This window comes from Rana temporaria, chromosome 5, assembly GCF_905171775.1.
Source record: "Rana temporaria chromosome 5, aRanTem1.1, whole genome shotgun sequence".
Classification (NCBI taxonomy): domain Eukaryota; kingdom Metazoa; phylum Chordata; class Amphibia; order Anura; family Ranidae; genus Rana; species Rana temporaria.
This window is the reverse complement of record NC_053493.1, coordinates 130,631,956-130,647,733: the sequence shown is the minus strand read 5'-3', so window position 1 is coordinate 130,647,733 and position 15,778 is coordinate 130,631,956. Positions and strand designations below refer to the sequence as shown.

At 39.4% G+C, this 15,778-nt stretch overlaps 1 protein-coding gene across 7 annotated transcripts in view; it reads left to right on the top strand.

Annotated features, from left to right (window-relative positions):
* The window catches only part of TRAK1 (trafficking kinesin protein 1), a 172,137-nt gene that overhangs the window by 124,176 nt on the left and 32,183 nt on the right, over positions 1-15,778 (top strand). For 5 of the 7 annotated variants that reach the window (XM_040353124.1, XM_040353127.1, XM_040353125.1 and 2 more), the window contains one exon: positions 3,905-4,234. In XM_040353124.1, the coding sequence (XP_040209058.1) occupies positions 3,905-4,234 (330 nt within the window). The remainder of the gene's footprint in view (positions 1-3,904; positions 4,235-15,778) is intronic. The other 2 variants (XM_040353128.1, XM_040353126.1) reach the window with 2 other exon arrangements.

The window sequence follows — 15,778 nt, the reverse complement described above, 5'->3', positions numbered from 1 at the left end:
GTGTCCCGATGACAGAAAATTGTGTACTTTGAAAGGGAATGTGAAATCTTTTCAACCATTTTTAACTAAAAAAATAGTGAGCTTGATGTAAGGGATCTTATTAATACGTGTTAATCTTTAAAAAAACGTTTCTATGTTTGTAATAACATAGGCATATTTACTTAATACATATGTAGTGCTACACAATAGGTGTGCTTTATTGTTCCTTCTGTGAATCCAAGCCTGCTAGTCAACAGACTAATTGAAAGCAATGCACTCACTGTGGTTAGTTTACTAAAGGAGTAGAGGCTGTAGAGGAATAGAATACTGAAAAACTGGGCTTGGTAAATAAGATAAAACAGTGTTCAGTCAACCAATTATGTTCTAGCAAAAATCTTTTTTTTTTTTTTTATATTCATTACACATGTATTCAAAGAGAGATGCCTATTTTCCTTTTGTAAATTAACCCCTCTTTCATTGCTGATGTCTTATCCTAAAGTGTTACTAAACCCACAAATTAAACATTCTTGTTATACTCACTGTGGAACCTAAGGGGTTAATCCTGTGCATTGGGTAGAAGGCTTTTTTATCCGGTCTTCTCTGATCCTCCCCTTCTTTTACTGTCTCCATTCTATCTTCTCTGATAGAACAGAGCCTTGGAGATACTCTGCACATGCTCAGTTTAGTGCGTATTGCTTGAGTGTTTTGTTTTTTATTTTTTGGGAGGGTGCATGTGATCGGCACAGGCCCAATCAGCACTGTTCAGACAAAGTCAGGAGACATGCAGCCTCATAGGTCAGAGGAGAATAACGACTCTTCCTACAATCTTTAACCAGTGCTTGGCCAGACACTGGCAGAAGTCACAAAACTGCTATATAGTGCCGATGAGAAAAGGTATTTAACAGTTTATATTTACTAAAATAATTGCATTTCCATGTTCTGTGTACTGCGGGAGATCAGATATAGTGAATGCAGGGTCCTGGGTTTAGTAACACTTTAAAACTTTTTCAAACACAGCAATTGCACTAAAGTTGACCACACGCATATTGATATGATGATTACGTCAATCACTCAATGTTAAAAAAGACTGAATAAGCACCGTAAACCACAGACCCTCCAATCTATTTTTTTGATCCATCGAACAAATATCTGCATGTGTGTGTCAAACAACCAACCGATGGTAACACAGATCAATTAAATAACTTTTGATATAAATGTTTTGATTGATCGTGTTTAAATAAATACAGTATAAATGAATTGTTTTCAATTGCATCACAAATCTGTATTAATGTCGCCCCCTTAGAGTAATGATAAACCCTTAGATAAGCCCACTGAAGGAACTAGCCTTAGGTGAGATACACAGTGATGAAGCAAATCCTCCTGCATAAGCTGTACAGGTTTATATACAGCCCTATCTTTTCCAAAGCTTTCAAAGGTTCATAGATCAGATGATCACACACTGCAAGCCACAAAGCTGAGTATACCTAAAACAGAAAATTCTGTGCTCAGTTTGTGTGATCCAATAAAAGTAAGAAAAGCTGCCACTTAGCAGGGCGAGGGGCCAGGAGCACCGGTAGGTGACTCAAGAAGAGGAGGCTCGGGGCTGCTCTGCGCAAAACGTTTGCACAGAGCAGGTACAGTAAGCATAACATGTTTGTTTTGCTAATAGAAATAAAAGTAACCTTTACAAACACTTCAATGATCCGTCTGCTTAAATTTTAGATTTGCATAAAATTATAGAAAACGATGACTAATTAAAATCCAAAATCTGGACACATTTATAAAATATTTGTATGTTAATCCCTTCATTTATGGTTATTTTCAGCTTACTTTCACTTTGGTCTTGATATTTTAGTATTCATGTAATAATGTTGCTGTAAATCATTTGCATCACCATATTCCACTGACATATCTGTGTTGTCAGGAAAATGATGTTACTGTATTTCTAACATTATGGTTAGAAATATTGTTGGGTGTATAACAGAAACTTAATTATGTTTACCACTGTGTGTGTGTTTTTAAATTGGAGGAAACACAAGTGGCACTCTAGATCAGGGGATGAAGCCACTACTGTGTGCATATGTGTAAGTTATGTCATCGTGGCTAGTCATAATGGCTGAAGGCGTCAAGCCCAATTGAAGACCAGGCAAGCATGTCATTGGCAGTGACTAAGCAACAAGGAAGACCGTGGCTGTTGCAATGCTGGAAGGGCACATTTCTAAGTCAGCCATAATGTGAAAATATCCAACTTGAAAAGTATGAAAAATTTGCTGAGCACCTGCAGTGAAGTTTAGTTTTGCGTTAAAGGTTTCTTTCAGTTAGACTTGCATGGTAAAATTAAGGTTGTGACAACCAAAATACAGCCTACAGAAGTTTTTGTTTACTTTGCAATGCAACTCACTACATTGGTGTGAAGATGTCCAACATAGTAACATGTTCAGTGTGAACAAGCCCTAAGCTATACTGTATATATCAGATTGATTGAGAATTGTCATTTATATCTACTGTATATCAAAGTTGTAATTGAGTTTGATATAAACATCGGATGCCCTTTTTATTAAGCATTTGTAAATTATTTTTTTTATGTGGGTGGAATTCCGCTTTATGACTTTGCGCTATCTAGTCAATGATTGCATGGAAAAAACGTATTGGGTATTTATTGTTTTGGTTGATTTACCTTGTTTTCGATGGTACAATTCTTCTCTCCCTGTGTACCTTGCCACAGCGAGGTTTCGTAGTTTCTGGCCACACAAGGACTCCTGGGAGATGCTTGTCATCAATCCCAGAAGTCAATGGGCATTACCGTCTGGAAGCATCACTTTATTTCCTAATAGGAAATGACGTGATGTAAGCCGGTGATAGGTGCCATCTTTAAAAGGGGCAGCCAGGCTGTCGTTGCTATTGTTACCCTAGCGTCTGTGAAGTAGTGATCTTTGGAGGTGGCAAGAGCGGCAAGGTTGCCATAACAGGGTGGGAGCATACCAATTCGTATAGTGCCATTGCCAGCAATAGCTGCCAATTTGGCATGCAATTTGACATGTCAAATTGCATGCCAAATCAGCCCAATGTGAATGTGGTCTTATTGTCAAAGCTAAAGTAAGAAGCTGATTGACTACAATGAACAGCTGCACCAGAATTTGAGTGCTCCAGCTTTAGTTAATGCCCTCAGTATTCTCTTCCTACTTTGGCTAAAAACTCTCCCTATTTTATGTAAGACTAAAAAAAAAAATGTTTCAGCTACACATATGCTTTAGCTTTCATAATAGATTGTTGTAAAACCCATTTTCATATGGGTTAGTTTAGAACAGCCTTTTTCAACCAGTTTTACCCCCAAAAGAACCTCAAAAATTGTTTTCAGGTCTGAGGGAATCCCTGCTAAAACCATTTCATTGGGTGTCTGTGAGAAAAATGCCCCTTACATTGGTGACCAGTGGGACGAATGCCCCTTTACAGTGGTGATCAGAACGTCACCCTTACTGACAGATCATTGGCGTCATGCAGCCGCTTCTGCCAAATGGCATTGGCCCCAGGACACATTAAATGGGAGGTCAATCAGCTACTGCTCAAAAGAACCTCTAAAGGAGCCCTAGTTGAAAATGGCTGGTTTAGAATATAGACCAACTGATATAAGCAATTTTTATTAAATCCGGTACAGTATATAAAATTGTATTTATAACTACTTTATTGTCTATATTTTGGTAACCACACTCTTTAGCTGGACTCATTGCATAGTGGAGATTGATAAACATAGCCATGAATTAGCTCAGATACTGAGCAACTGAAATGAAGCCTTTTATAATTGGCGCAAGGCGTACCATTAGATCATTGTTGCTTTATTTTTTTTTTATTTATTTTTTTTAACGTTGTAAGGTATAATACTATAAAGATTATTTGTAACTGAACGACAATTTTCCTGCCTTTCCAGGATCAGCAACTTTACATCAGTGGCAGCAGTTGGCACAACCACATCTTGGAGGAATCCTGGATCCTAGGCCTGGCGTTGTTACCAAAGGCTTCCGAACCTTAGATCTGGACCAGGAGGAAGTGTACTGCTTCACTGACTATGAAGAAGATGAGACAGGTGACATTCCTTACAAGGGCTTAACTACCTCGAGTCCCGTCCATCATTTAGAGACCTCAGGTGAGAGGTCTCAAGCACAAGTGACTGTGTCTGACAGCAAGAATTGTCCAAGCCATTCTCATGCTGCCCCCGAGGACTTGCAAGAGCCCGCGACAGACGATGATGAGGGGTCTGGTGAGGGATCCTCCTTACGTCCTGTAAAATGGACATCTTTACAGGATATTGCATATTGGGCCATTTTCACCTCTACACCACAACACATCCGCAAGAGTTTCACTGCATTCAAAAAGTGATCTCCTTAGTATTAAACCATTATTCTCTAATTTTAGCATATCCCGCTAGTTGTATTTAAATACATTTTGCTAGAACCAAATGTTGTTTTGTGTATAAAGGCTGCTAAAAGAATGAGGCTTGCAAATATACATTTAACATTTTCACAAATCAGGTGCCATGCATTTCAAAAACCTTTGTTGACTGAGTAGTCTTTTTAATGAAAATAATGCATGGTTTAATATTTGCTTCCTTCAGAAACATCAGGGTGTTGGTCACAAAGTTTACAATGAAATCTGTACTGTTGTTAAACTCATAATGTCTGAAGCTAAAGCCTACCCCCAGCATGATGGAAACTATAATAGGTTATTCTTTTCAAGCAGAGTTCCTATAGGATTTAAGAAATCAACATCCCAGTGGTACTCCATACATATTTTTTTTTTTTTTATTTTTTTTTACGTGCTAAATCATAAATGATAATTTAACTACTTCAATTGCTATGTAGCGAGAGATTAAAATCTCCTGCATAGTTTAATCATCAGATATTAGAGGAAACTTTATAGAAATAAGGCTGACATTGCTGATCATCTTCTTAGAATGCCAGGTGCTCTCTGATGTCAGTACTTTCCAAGTCACAGGCCACAAGTGTTAAGCCGCGTACACATGACCATTTTTCATGTCATGGGAAAAACAATGTTTTTCTCGTCGTTATTCTTGTCAAGTCTGCCTTGCATACACACAATCAAGAAAAAAAATGCTCGAGCAAAGCGCGGTGACGTACAACACGTACGACGGCACTATAAAGGGGAAGTTCCATTAGATTGGCCACACCCTTTGGGCTGATTATGCAAATTTCCCCTCTCATAACCTGCTTATGAGCATGCACGTTTCTTTCCTGTCGTTAAAGCCTACACGCGAAAAATAGAGCATGTTCTAAATTTTTATTGCCCATTTTTCATGTCGAGATAAATGCTCTGGAGCCTACACATGGTCGTTTTTAATGACCAATTTAAAAAATGTAATTTTTCTCGTCATGAAAAACGGTCGTGTGTACGCGGCATTAGGAACGGGAAGATCACAGTGAAGTCAAAACTGCTGATCTGCAATTGTATGTTTTAGGTTAGTGATTCAGAAGGCACTGAAGTCATGGATTCAGCATGACAGACAAAACTAGCATATGCAGTCATAAGGAGCTCAGCAATTGCAGCCTTCTTACTTTCTTAGTACTAGAATAATGTTAAAGAGAACCTGCCTCAGATGATTGCCAGTGTTTGACCTCTGGGCTGCATAGTAGTTCTTGGACAATGAAGCTGAAAGCCTGTTCAATGTCAAGTGATATCACTGCCTTGGAACTTGTATGCAGCCAAAGTCAAGATGGTGGCTTCCAGCTATGGCTTCTTACACAGGTATTTTGCCAGGTATGGGATGTATAGGACTTTCTTCAAATTGCAGGTGCATATCTATTAGGGCTGATGCCACGTAAAACGTCATTTAAAATCATTGTGTGTGGGCTTCACATCGTTTTTCGGCTTCTGAATTTTTAAAATGTCGTTTTTTGGGTTGTAAAAAATGATCGAGTGTGGGCTAAAACGACGTTTTAAACCCGTGCATGCCCAGAAGCGAGTTATGAGACGGGAGCGCTCGTTCTGGTAAAACTACCATTCATAATGGAGTAAGCACATTCATCACGCTGTAACAGACAAAAAAGCGCAAATCATCTTTTACTAACAAGGAATCAGCTAAAAGCAGCCCAAATGTGAATAGAAATTCCCCTTCAGAGTTCCGTCGTACGTGTTGTACGTCACCGCGCTTTGTTCATCATTTTTCAAAAACGATGGTGTGTGGGCAACATCGTTTTTAATGATGAAGTTGGAAAAACGTTGTTTATTGGACATGCTGAAAAACATCGTTTTTTTTTCATGCTGAAAAACGAGAGTGTGTTCACGGCATTAGGCACACATTTTAGTAACTGCTTGGTAGCATGAGATTAACATCTTATTGACCCTTGCCTTTTCCTGTCATCAGTCCAGGGCTAGATGTGTGATTTTAATTTATGCATTTTCAAGAAATGTAGCTCTGTATTTATTATTGCTTTGATTTAAACAATTGTACATAATTAAGCAGTTGGTAACAGAAATGTCAACCTGTCAGGCCCCATACACACGTCCGAGGAACTCGACGGGCAAAACACATCGTTTTGCCCGTCGAGTTCCTTGTGAAGCCGCCGAGGATCTCGGCGAGCCGAAATTTCCCATTGAACAACGAGGAAAATAGAGAACATGTTCTCCATTTCCTCGCCGAGGTCCTCGTCGGCTTCCTCGGCCGAAAGTGTACACACGGCCGGGTTTCTTGGCAGAATACAGCTCCGACCGAGTTTCTGGCTGAATTCTGCAGAGAAACTCGGTCGTGTGTACGGGGCCTTAAGGTTCTCATAGACATGAGATGTTTGTTTGTGGGCAGCTTCGGAAAGTCTTAGCCTACAGATCTCCATTTAGAAAGTGATAAGACAAGTTAGGAAATCTGGTATTTCATAAACCGATTAGCTGTTTATTGAATAGATATAGCAGCACTTACAGTTGCTCGCTCTTTTGTCTTTATTACAGCCATACACAATCAAATGTATGAAAATCCTGCACATTGTGTAGAGTACCCTATTACATGGGAGCCAATCGTCCCTTGCTGTAAAAAGCTCTTATTTATAGGATACCAACAACTGTTGCTCCTCACCCAAAGATGCATGCTAGATTTGACCTGAATGTTCATCTTACTGTTTTCCTGATTCTGTGGCAAGCTTTACTATAAAGCCATTAAAATCGAAAAAATTACTCTGACTTGGTCAGAAAGAGGCTAAAACAGCATCTCAATGAAAATCTACCATATGGATTAGCTGTTTGAATGGAATTTGTAAGGACAGAAAAATGGAAGCTGCCAGCATTTTAAAGCGGTCATCCTTATCTTGACTTCACTTAATGAGCCATTGACATGAAACAAATATGCAGAACAAAATCTCAGGCTTAACTTCTACATGCGTGTTTCAAAGCAAGTTGGTATCGAAGCCAGAGTTAGAATGAACCCACAGTGGTAGCTCCCATATCTCTATCATTCCATGTGCCCTTTAACATGAAACAAATTTTAAGAGCAGCAACAGTGGATTAGGTGGTCGATTTTGGTTTTAAGCTTGTGCAGTTTTATATTGGATAAGAACAAAGGACAACTGTTAGTTTTAGGTAAAGAGACATATTTGTATGGGGATACAGCTGGTAGGAAAGATGTGCTGGTGGTTAATATGGTCTAATGCTCCCACAAGTAAGGTTATATTGCCATCTTATGGAGGCTTGCAAGTCATTTATTTGTCTTCTGTTCACAATTAGTAGACAAGGGCTATTCTATTTTTTAGGCTACGATCATGTACATTTTTTTATTTGCAGGCAAGTACATATTATACAGTGGGGATCGAAAGTTTGGGCACCCCAGGGAAAAATTTGTATTAATGTGCATAACGAATACAGGGAAAGATGGAAAAATCTCCAAAAGGCATCAAATTACAGATTAGACATTCTTATAATATGTCAAAAAAAGTTAGATTTTATTTCCATCATTTACACTTTCAAAATGACAGAAAACAAAAAAATAGCGTCTGCAAAAGTTTGAGCACCCTGCAGAATTTATAGCATGCACTGCCCCCTTTGCAAAGCTGAGACCTGCCAGTGTCATGGATTGTTCTCGATCATCGTCTGGGAAGACCAGGTGATGTCAATCTCAAAGGTTTTAAATGCCCAGACTCATCTGACCTTGCCCCAACAATCAGCACCATGGGTTCTTCTAAGCAGTTGTCTAGAAAACTGAAACTGAAAATAGTTGACGCTCACAAAGCTGGAGAAGGCTATAAGAAGATAGCAAAGCGTTTTCAGATGTCAATATCCTCTGTTCGGAATGTAATTAAGAAATAGCAGTCATCAGGAACAGTGGAAGTAAAAGCAAGATCTGGAAGACCAAGAGAAATATCAGACAGAACAGCTCGCATGATTGTGAGAAAAGCAATTCAAAACCCACGTTTGACTGCGCGATCCCTCCAGAAAGATCTGGCAGACACTGGAGTTGTGGTACACTATTCCACTATAAAGAGATACTTGTACAAATATGGTCTCCATGGAAGAGTCATCAGAAGAAAACCTCTTCTACGTCCTCACCACAAAAATCGGCGTTTGAACGTTGCAAATGAACATATAGACAAGCCTGATGCATTTTGGAAACAAATTCTGTAGACCGATGAGGTTAAAATAGTACTTTTTGGCCGGAATGAGCAAAGGTATGTTTGGAGAAGAAAGGGCACATAATTTAATGAAAAGAACCTCTGTCCAACTGTTAAGCATGGGGGTGGATCAATCATGCTTTGGGGTTTTATTGCAGCCAGTGGCACAGGGAACATTTCACGAGTAGAAGGAAAATGGATTCAATAAAATTTCAGCAAATTTTGGATGATAACTTGATGCCATCTGTGAAAAAGCTGAAGTTAAAGGGAGGATGGCTTCTACAAATAGATAATGATCCTAAACACACCTCAAAATCCACAGGGGATTACATCAAGAGGCGTAAACTGAAGGTTTTGCCATAGCCTTCACAATCTCCTGACCTCAACATAATTGAAAATCTATGGATAGACCTTAAAAGAGCAGTGCGTGACAGACAGCCCAGAATTCTCAAAGAACTGGAAGACTTTTGTATGAAATAATGGGCAAAGATACCTCAAACAAGAATTGAAAGACTCTTGGCTGGCTACAAAAAGCGTTTACAAGCTGTGATACTTGCCAAAGGGGGCAGTACAACATATTAACTCTGCAGGGTGCTGAAACTTTTGCAGATGCCATTTTTTTGTTTTCTATAATTTTGAAAGTGTAAATGATGGAAATAAAATCTAACTTTTTTTGACATATTATAGGAATGTCTAATCTGTAATTTGATGCCTTTTGGAGATTTTTCCATCTTTCATTGGCTTCGTTATGCACATTAATACAAATTTTTACCTGGGGTGCCCAAACTTTCGATCCCCACTGTTTTATAGTACACATGCAGTGTTTTATTGACAGGGAGACTTAATTTATTCCTGTTTGACTTATAGTAATTTTGCACAACATGTCACATTTATAAGAGTCACTTTTTTAGTGACTTATTAATGTATAACTCCACCTTTATAAGGAATTTGGTATTGCATGACAGACTATGATGTCCTTAACTTTATTCATTGAGAAATGTTCAAACATTGTCCTTTCCCAGAGGGTTTGTATAGACTGGCTACTGGTCTGGCCATGCTGTAACTGGTGTGTGAAGCTATACTTTAGCTCAGTGGTCATCAACCCTGTCCTCAGGCCCCGCTAACAGGCCAGGTTTTATGTATTACCTTGGGAAGATGTAGACTAGAATACTGCAATCACTGAGCAGCACATGATATCACCGGTGATGTATTTCAGCTATCTTGCAAACCTGGCCTGTTAGCGGGCCCTGAGGACAGGGTTGATGACCACTGCTTTAGCTGATTGGGATAACCGTACAGTTGTAGTGCGAATGCGAAAGCAATGAGAACCATTATTATTTTATGGCTAAATAAATCACCTTGAAAGGCATAGGCTGCTTTGCAGGATTAACAGTACCAGAAAAGCTCTATACATGGGGTAGGCAATTTTGGCACTTCAGGCTGAATGAAACCACAAATCCCATCATGTTTCTGAGACTTGCAGTTCCACAACAACTGGAGTGCCAAGGTTGTCTATCTGTGCTCTATGCCGTCTGAGGCATAGTATACAAACATAGTATACAAACTAGTAATTGTTTTTACAGGCTGTATACTTGTTCTGGGTTTGTAATGCGAGACATATTGGGCCAGCGATAGTCGAGCAGCTAGATTTTGTAGGAGTTTAGCAGTGACAGCCTACAAATATCTCACAGTAGAATTTATTTTAATGTTCCATGAGTCTACAGATTCTCCTTAACTGAAAATGAATTTGTAACAAGCAATTTATGTTGGTTGCAATGGATATTAACAAAACCTGCACATGACTGGAGGGTCTTTTTTGCAATATAAAATTTTTGTAGATGTGGGGTTGACGGTTGAGATGGGAAACCAATTGTTACTAGACTTACAAATTTATTTGAATATTATGGGGTCTATTTATAAAGCAACGTCTGTTGATGTTACTAACTTTCTCACATGCATCAGGAAGATTCACCTACAGGGAATGTTTTCTGAATGTCACATTTGCTGCTTTATAAATATGCCCCTAAGTTGTTCATTTTCTTATGACTGTGCAGGCTTACTCATGAGTGATTTTTTTTTATTTGTCCCCTTAAAAAAGCCTTTACTTTGGCTGCTATGCCTGACACTTCATGAGCACCTGTCAGTCTAGAAATACTAGTTCTGGTATCCATATATTTGTTTTAACAGCTTAGTGGCCTATAACAAGGTTATGTATTACATGCCCAGTTCAGTGCCTACATTTATTTTAAAGGAAGGCTTAGGATGATCAGTCCAGATCTTGTAAACGTTATTTCTGTCCTAATGAGTATGTTTTCAGCTTGTCAAAGTTTTGAAAGTCACCTAAAATCTGACATTTGCTGTCCCTCTCAGAAGCCAGTTGGTGAGATCATGCAGTTGTTAAAGCGGGGGTTCACCCTATAAACGCAAAAAAAAAAAATTTTTTTTTCTTCTACCATAAAATCAGGCATTGTAGCGCGAGCTACAGTATGCCTGTCCCGATTTTTTTATCCCCGTACTCACCTTGTACTCGTACATCGAAGATACCGACTCCCCTCGGGGAATGGGCGTGCCTATGGAGACGGAGGATGATTGACGGCCGGCTCTGGCGCGTCACGCTTCTCTGGAAATAGCCGAAATAGGCTTGGCTCTTCACGGCGCCTGCGCATAGCCTGTGCGCAGGCGCCGTGAAGAGCCGAGACCTACTCCGGCTGTCTTCGGGGAGAGTGACGTGCCAGGGCCGGCCGTCAATCATCCTCCCTCTCCATAGGCACGCCCATTCCCCGCGGGAGCCGAAATCTTTAATGTACGAGTACACAGTGAGTACGGGGGTAAAAAAATCGGGACAGGCATACTGTAGCTCGCGCTACAATGCCTGTCTCGATGGAAAAATCATGTCAGTGAGGGTGAACTACCGCTTTAAGGCAGCGCCTCTCAGACTTTAGGTGACCTCTGACCCCCTGACTCAATATAAAGTATTTGATTAAGGCCATGTTAGACTCATACAAAGTATGAGTCAACCAAATAGTCTAATATAAATATTTCCTAAGTCATACCGCATAGTTATACTATATGAAGGAACATCGAGATTCTTGAGCAAGCCCAGTGATGGCTGGTTCTCTTTAAACCCTGACACTTGAGCATTTTAAAATTGAGGATGCTGGCTTTGGCAATATCAGGAACAACACACTGTAACAATTCAGTGTGTCACTAGTATAATATACTCAGCACTTTTGTATATAGTTAAGAATTGCTGTACTTCATTGTACAGGGTTAACATTTTAAATGTTGATATTTTATTTTCAGCACTCAAAATGCTCTCTTTAAAAGAGTCCTGCCACTGTTTCCTTTGAATTTTATAGAAAGAAACTGTAAATTTGTGTAAATAGAACCTGGTTCACCATGGATAGTTTTGCACTGCTAAATGATCTTTTTGCACTAATGGAAACTATTTTTGTACAGATTTGTTGAAAAAAATTCCATGAGATTTTATGGGGCAAAGCTTAATGCTCTAATTAAAGGGATTTTGGAATACTTGAATCATGTTTGAATTTTTGTTTATACTGCTTATACTTCTTGTGTTGCATATTTTCAGTGTAAAATATTTCTTATACTTAATTTCTAAGATAATTTTTTTTCTGTATTTGCAAACACTTATTTTAACTCCACAACATCTAGGCAGATGATAGTCTAAGGGCCCTTTCACATGGACGCGTCGATCGGATCCACCTGTCAGTTTTTCAGATAGACCTAATCAGAAAGGTCCATTCATCCTTATAGACAGGCTGGAGTATGCAGACTTGTGTCCATTTAGTGAGTGAGTGAGTGAGTAACTTGTATAGCGCTAACAAATGCGAACTGAATTGCCTCAAGGCACTTTTTGTCCAATTTCATCCAAGGTCCTTCAGAAAAGACGAGTCTTACGTATTTTCCTGAAGGCCCGATGGTTTTCTTCCATGCGGATGTTCGTTGGTAGAGCGTTCCATAGCATGGTCCTTGAACTGCGAATCTTCGTTTACACCTGCCCCCCCTCCAGATCAGATTGGGTCTGCCAAAAAAATGGAAGGCGATCTGTATTGCAGATCGGATCAGAGGGTAGTAGAGTGTAAACTGAGAGCCGAAGCAGTTTACTCCCAGCTGCCCATAGAGCAGAATGGGCTCTGTTCGTGTTTGCTCTGCTGAAACTGAGCAGACATGGATGTGTCATATGCCTGCTCTGTTCTGATCAGCAGGAGATCTGTGAGCTGATTCCCTGCTGATCAGAATGGAATCCACCTCATGTGAAAAGGGCCTTTTAAGCGCAAATGCATATATTTTCCAAGCATTAGTTATGTCCTTGCTGTCCAAGCATCAGTGTATTTGCACCAATTATAACTCACACCAGTAGCTAATTGAGCGAAATGATGTTCAGATTCTATAATAATAATTTAACTTGCCTGCCATTAGCATATTTTGCATTATAAAGCAAGAAACCAGCCAACTACTATCTAGAATTTTCTTAGCATCATAATGTATTCATTTAGAAAAAAACACATTTCTTTTATGGACTATTATCGTAATTTTTCATTATTTGTTTTTGGATTTTCCACAATTCTCTCTATATCAAAATCAAGCTGGAAGTGGAGGTGCCAGCTTTGTGATCAGGACCTTTTGACATCATACTGCCAACCTAACTGGGCACCACATGGGTCCTACCACCTACCAATAGGTAGGTGTTGAGGTGACCCCAGGAGTCTTGGCGTCCTGTTGTCATCACACTAAAACTGCACTAGTTTGCACTAGATGTTTGACTAGAGTTCTGCTTTAGATCTTTGATTTCAAACATATGTGAAGACCTTTCCCTAAAGTGTTGACTTCACTGGCAATTTTAAATCCCATCAACAGAGTAATTTCACAAAGAGTCTTTTTCAGTTTTCATCCTTATTTTCCATATCCCTGCTTCCATTTGCATAATTTTATAACTTAAATAGCTTTGAATTTAGCCATTCAAATTAATTTGCCTTTTAAAAATACACAGAAAATGCACACCTAGACAATGCATGTTACAAAATGCATTATAATGTGATGGAACCCATATATTTGAGACTCACAATATTATACTTATTAGTAGTTTTATGGAAGAATTGTGTTGGGACTTGAGTGGCAAAATGAAGACCCACAAACCCAAAATGCAGCATGTAGGATTTTTTACCAACATGCAAACATAGATTGTATTGAAAAAGCATAACAATGTAAACAAGCCCCAAATCAACAATACCAGGTTCTGTCAGTCCATGTGCATGGAAAACAGGATAGGTGCCCATATCTTTTTAGACCCAGGGAAGTCATTTCTGTGTATTTGTTTGTATTCTGGGCTCAAAACTAGTTTTTAAAAATGTATTTCTTCATTCTATGTTTTGAAACCCAACTCGTGCCAGATTTTTATTTTTGTAGTTTTAAATAGGAAGTGAGGAAAAGTAAACCTGGTCATGTTTTTATTTTACTGTGACTCCACTGGGGAGATTTCTCCTTGCTGCGTGTCTTCATTATCCCTAGAGAAGAATTAAGGTGAGCAGGGGAGGAAGGCACAGTACAAAACCTCAACAAGGCTTTAATCTTTCCACATTTGTGCTAGAAAATGTGTTTGTTGCTTTATACAGCCCTGCTGGTAACATTTCCCCTTGTTCCTGTTGCGACTTGTCAGTGGAAAAGGAAGACAAAGAACACCTCTCCTAATAATAACACACAGGGATAGAACAAAAAGGAAGTAGTTTCATGTAGGGGAGGGAAAGTGATGCCATGTGGTGAGCTGCGCCCTCTTTATGACATGCATGCAGGCTCTGACAAGTGACTTAGCATGCCCCCCTCCCCAATTATCTACTTGGGTGACTCTTCCAGCTTTTGAGAGCTGGCTCCACATCATTGATACAGAATATATACCATATCTCACAAAAGTGAGTACACCCCTCACATTTTTGTAAATATGTTGTTATATCTTTTCATGTGACAACACTGAATAAATTGCACTTTGCTACTATGTAAAGTAGTTAGTGTACAGCTTGTATAACAGTATACATTTGCTGTCCCCTCAAAATAACTCAACACACAGCCATTAATGAAAAGGTATCTGTACTAAACACTAGGGGGCACTGCTGCAATCACCTGTTAGTCTGCCTTAAACAGAAAAAATACAAATATGAAAGAGTGGTAGTGAAGCGCTGTGAAACTATGAACTAAGACAAGGGACCGCGGACAAGGCCCAAAAATGAGTAAGCCGACCCTTGTGTGACAAAATAAATATATAAATAAATACGGTGAAAACTATAAAGGGAGAGGTGAATAATGCAAAACCAGGTCTGTGTAGCAGAGTGTAACAAACTATATAGACCAATTGAACAGTAAAAATATAGAGCAAAAACAGCTCTGTGTAGCAGAGTGTAGCAGACTGTATAAACCAATTAAACAGTAATAAAAATGGATCAAACAATGTGAACCATAATAAATCGCAGACACTGAAAATATCTAGACTAAAAAATCCAAAAACGTAAAATAACATGAAACAGCACACTACACGTGTAAAAGTCTATAGAAAAAGTGGTATCAGAGACGTGACCCAAAAATCCAATGTGGGATGCTAGGCAGGCTTTGGTGCAATCACCTCAGGTGGTACTAAATGCTCACCTGGGAGCTATAGCACAGATAGCTCAAAGTACCAAGGGTGTATCTTCAAATGTGCGGCCTCATTAATTAAAGCTGAGAGGGGAAGGCTCCTCATCAAGTTCAAAAAAGATTGAGGCTGTGGACAGTGGACCTATCTCTGGAGAGTCACTGGATATTATGGGAACACCCGCTTCCTCTATATCTTGCACCTCCTGGCTTGACCCGCAATGTCAGTGAATGCTCAGAAAGTATAAGGTAAAAGAGAAAAGAGAGGAAGGCCCATAGTGCAGTACCATATGAAATTTATTTTGAATAAGGTAGCGCATAAGGTAAAAAACACATTTAAAAAGGAGGACAACAGTCAAAAACCACACGAGCAGCGAGCTCGTCTCACCGCCGTCGTTCTGTGTCTGCTTTGGTTCTCCTATCCCGACGCGTGTTCGTCACATCACGTGACTTCTTCCACTGACACTGCGGGTCAAGCCAGGAGGTGCAAGATATAGAGGAAGCTGGTGTTTACTAGGGTTTAGACATGTTTGGCCAGTCCATCAACTTTACCC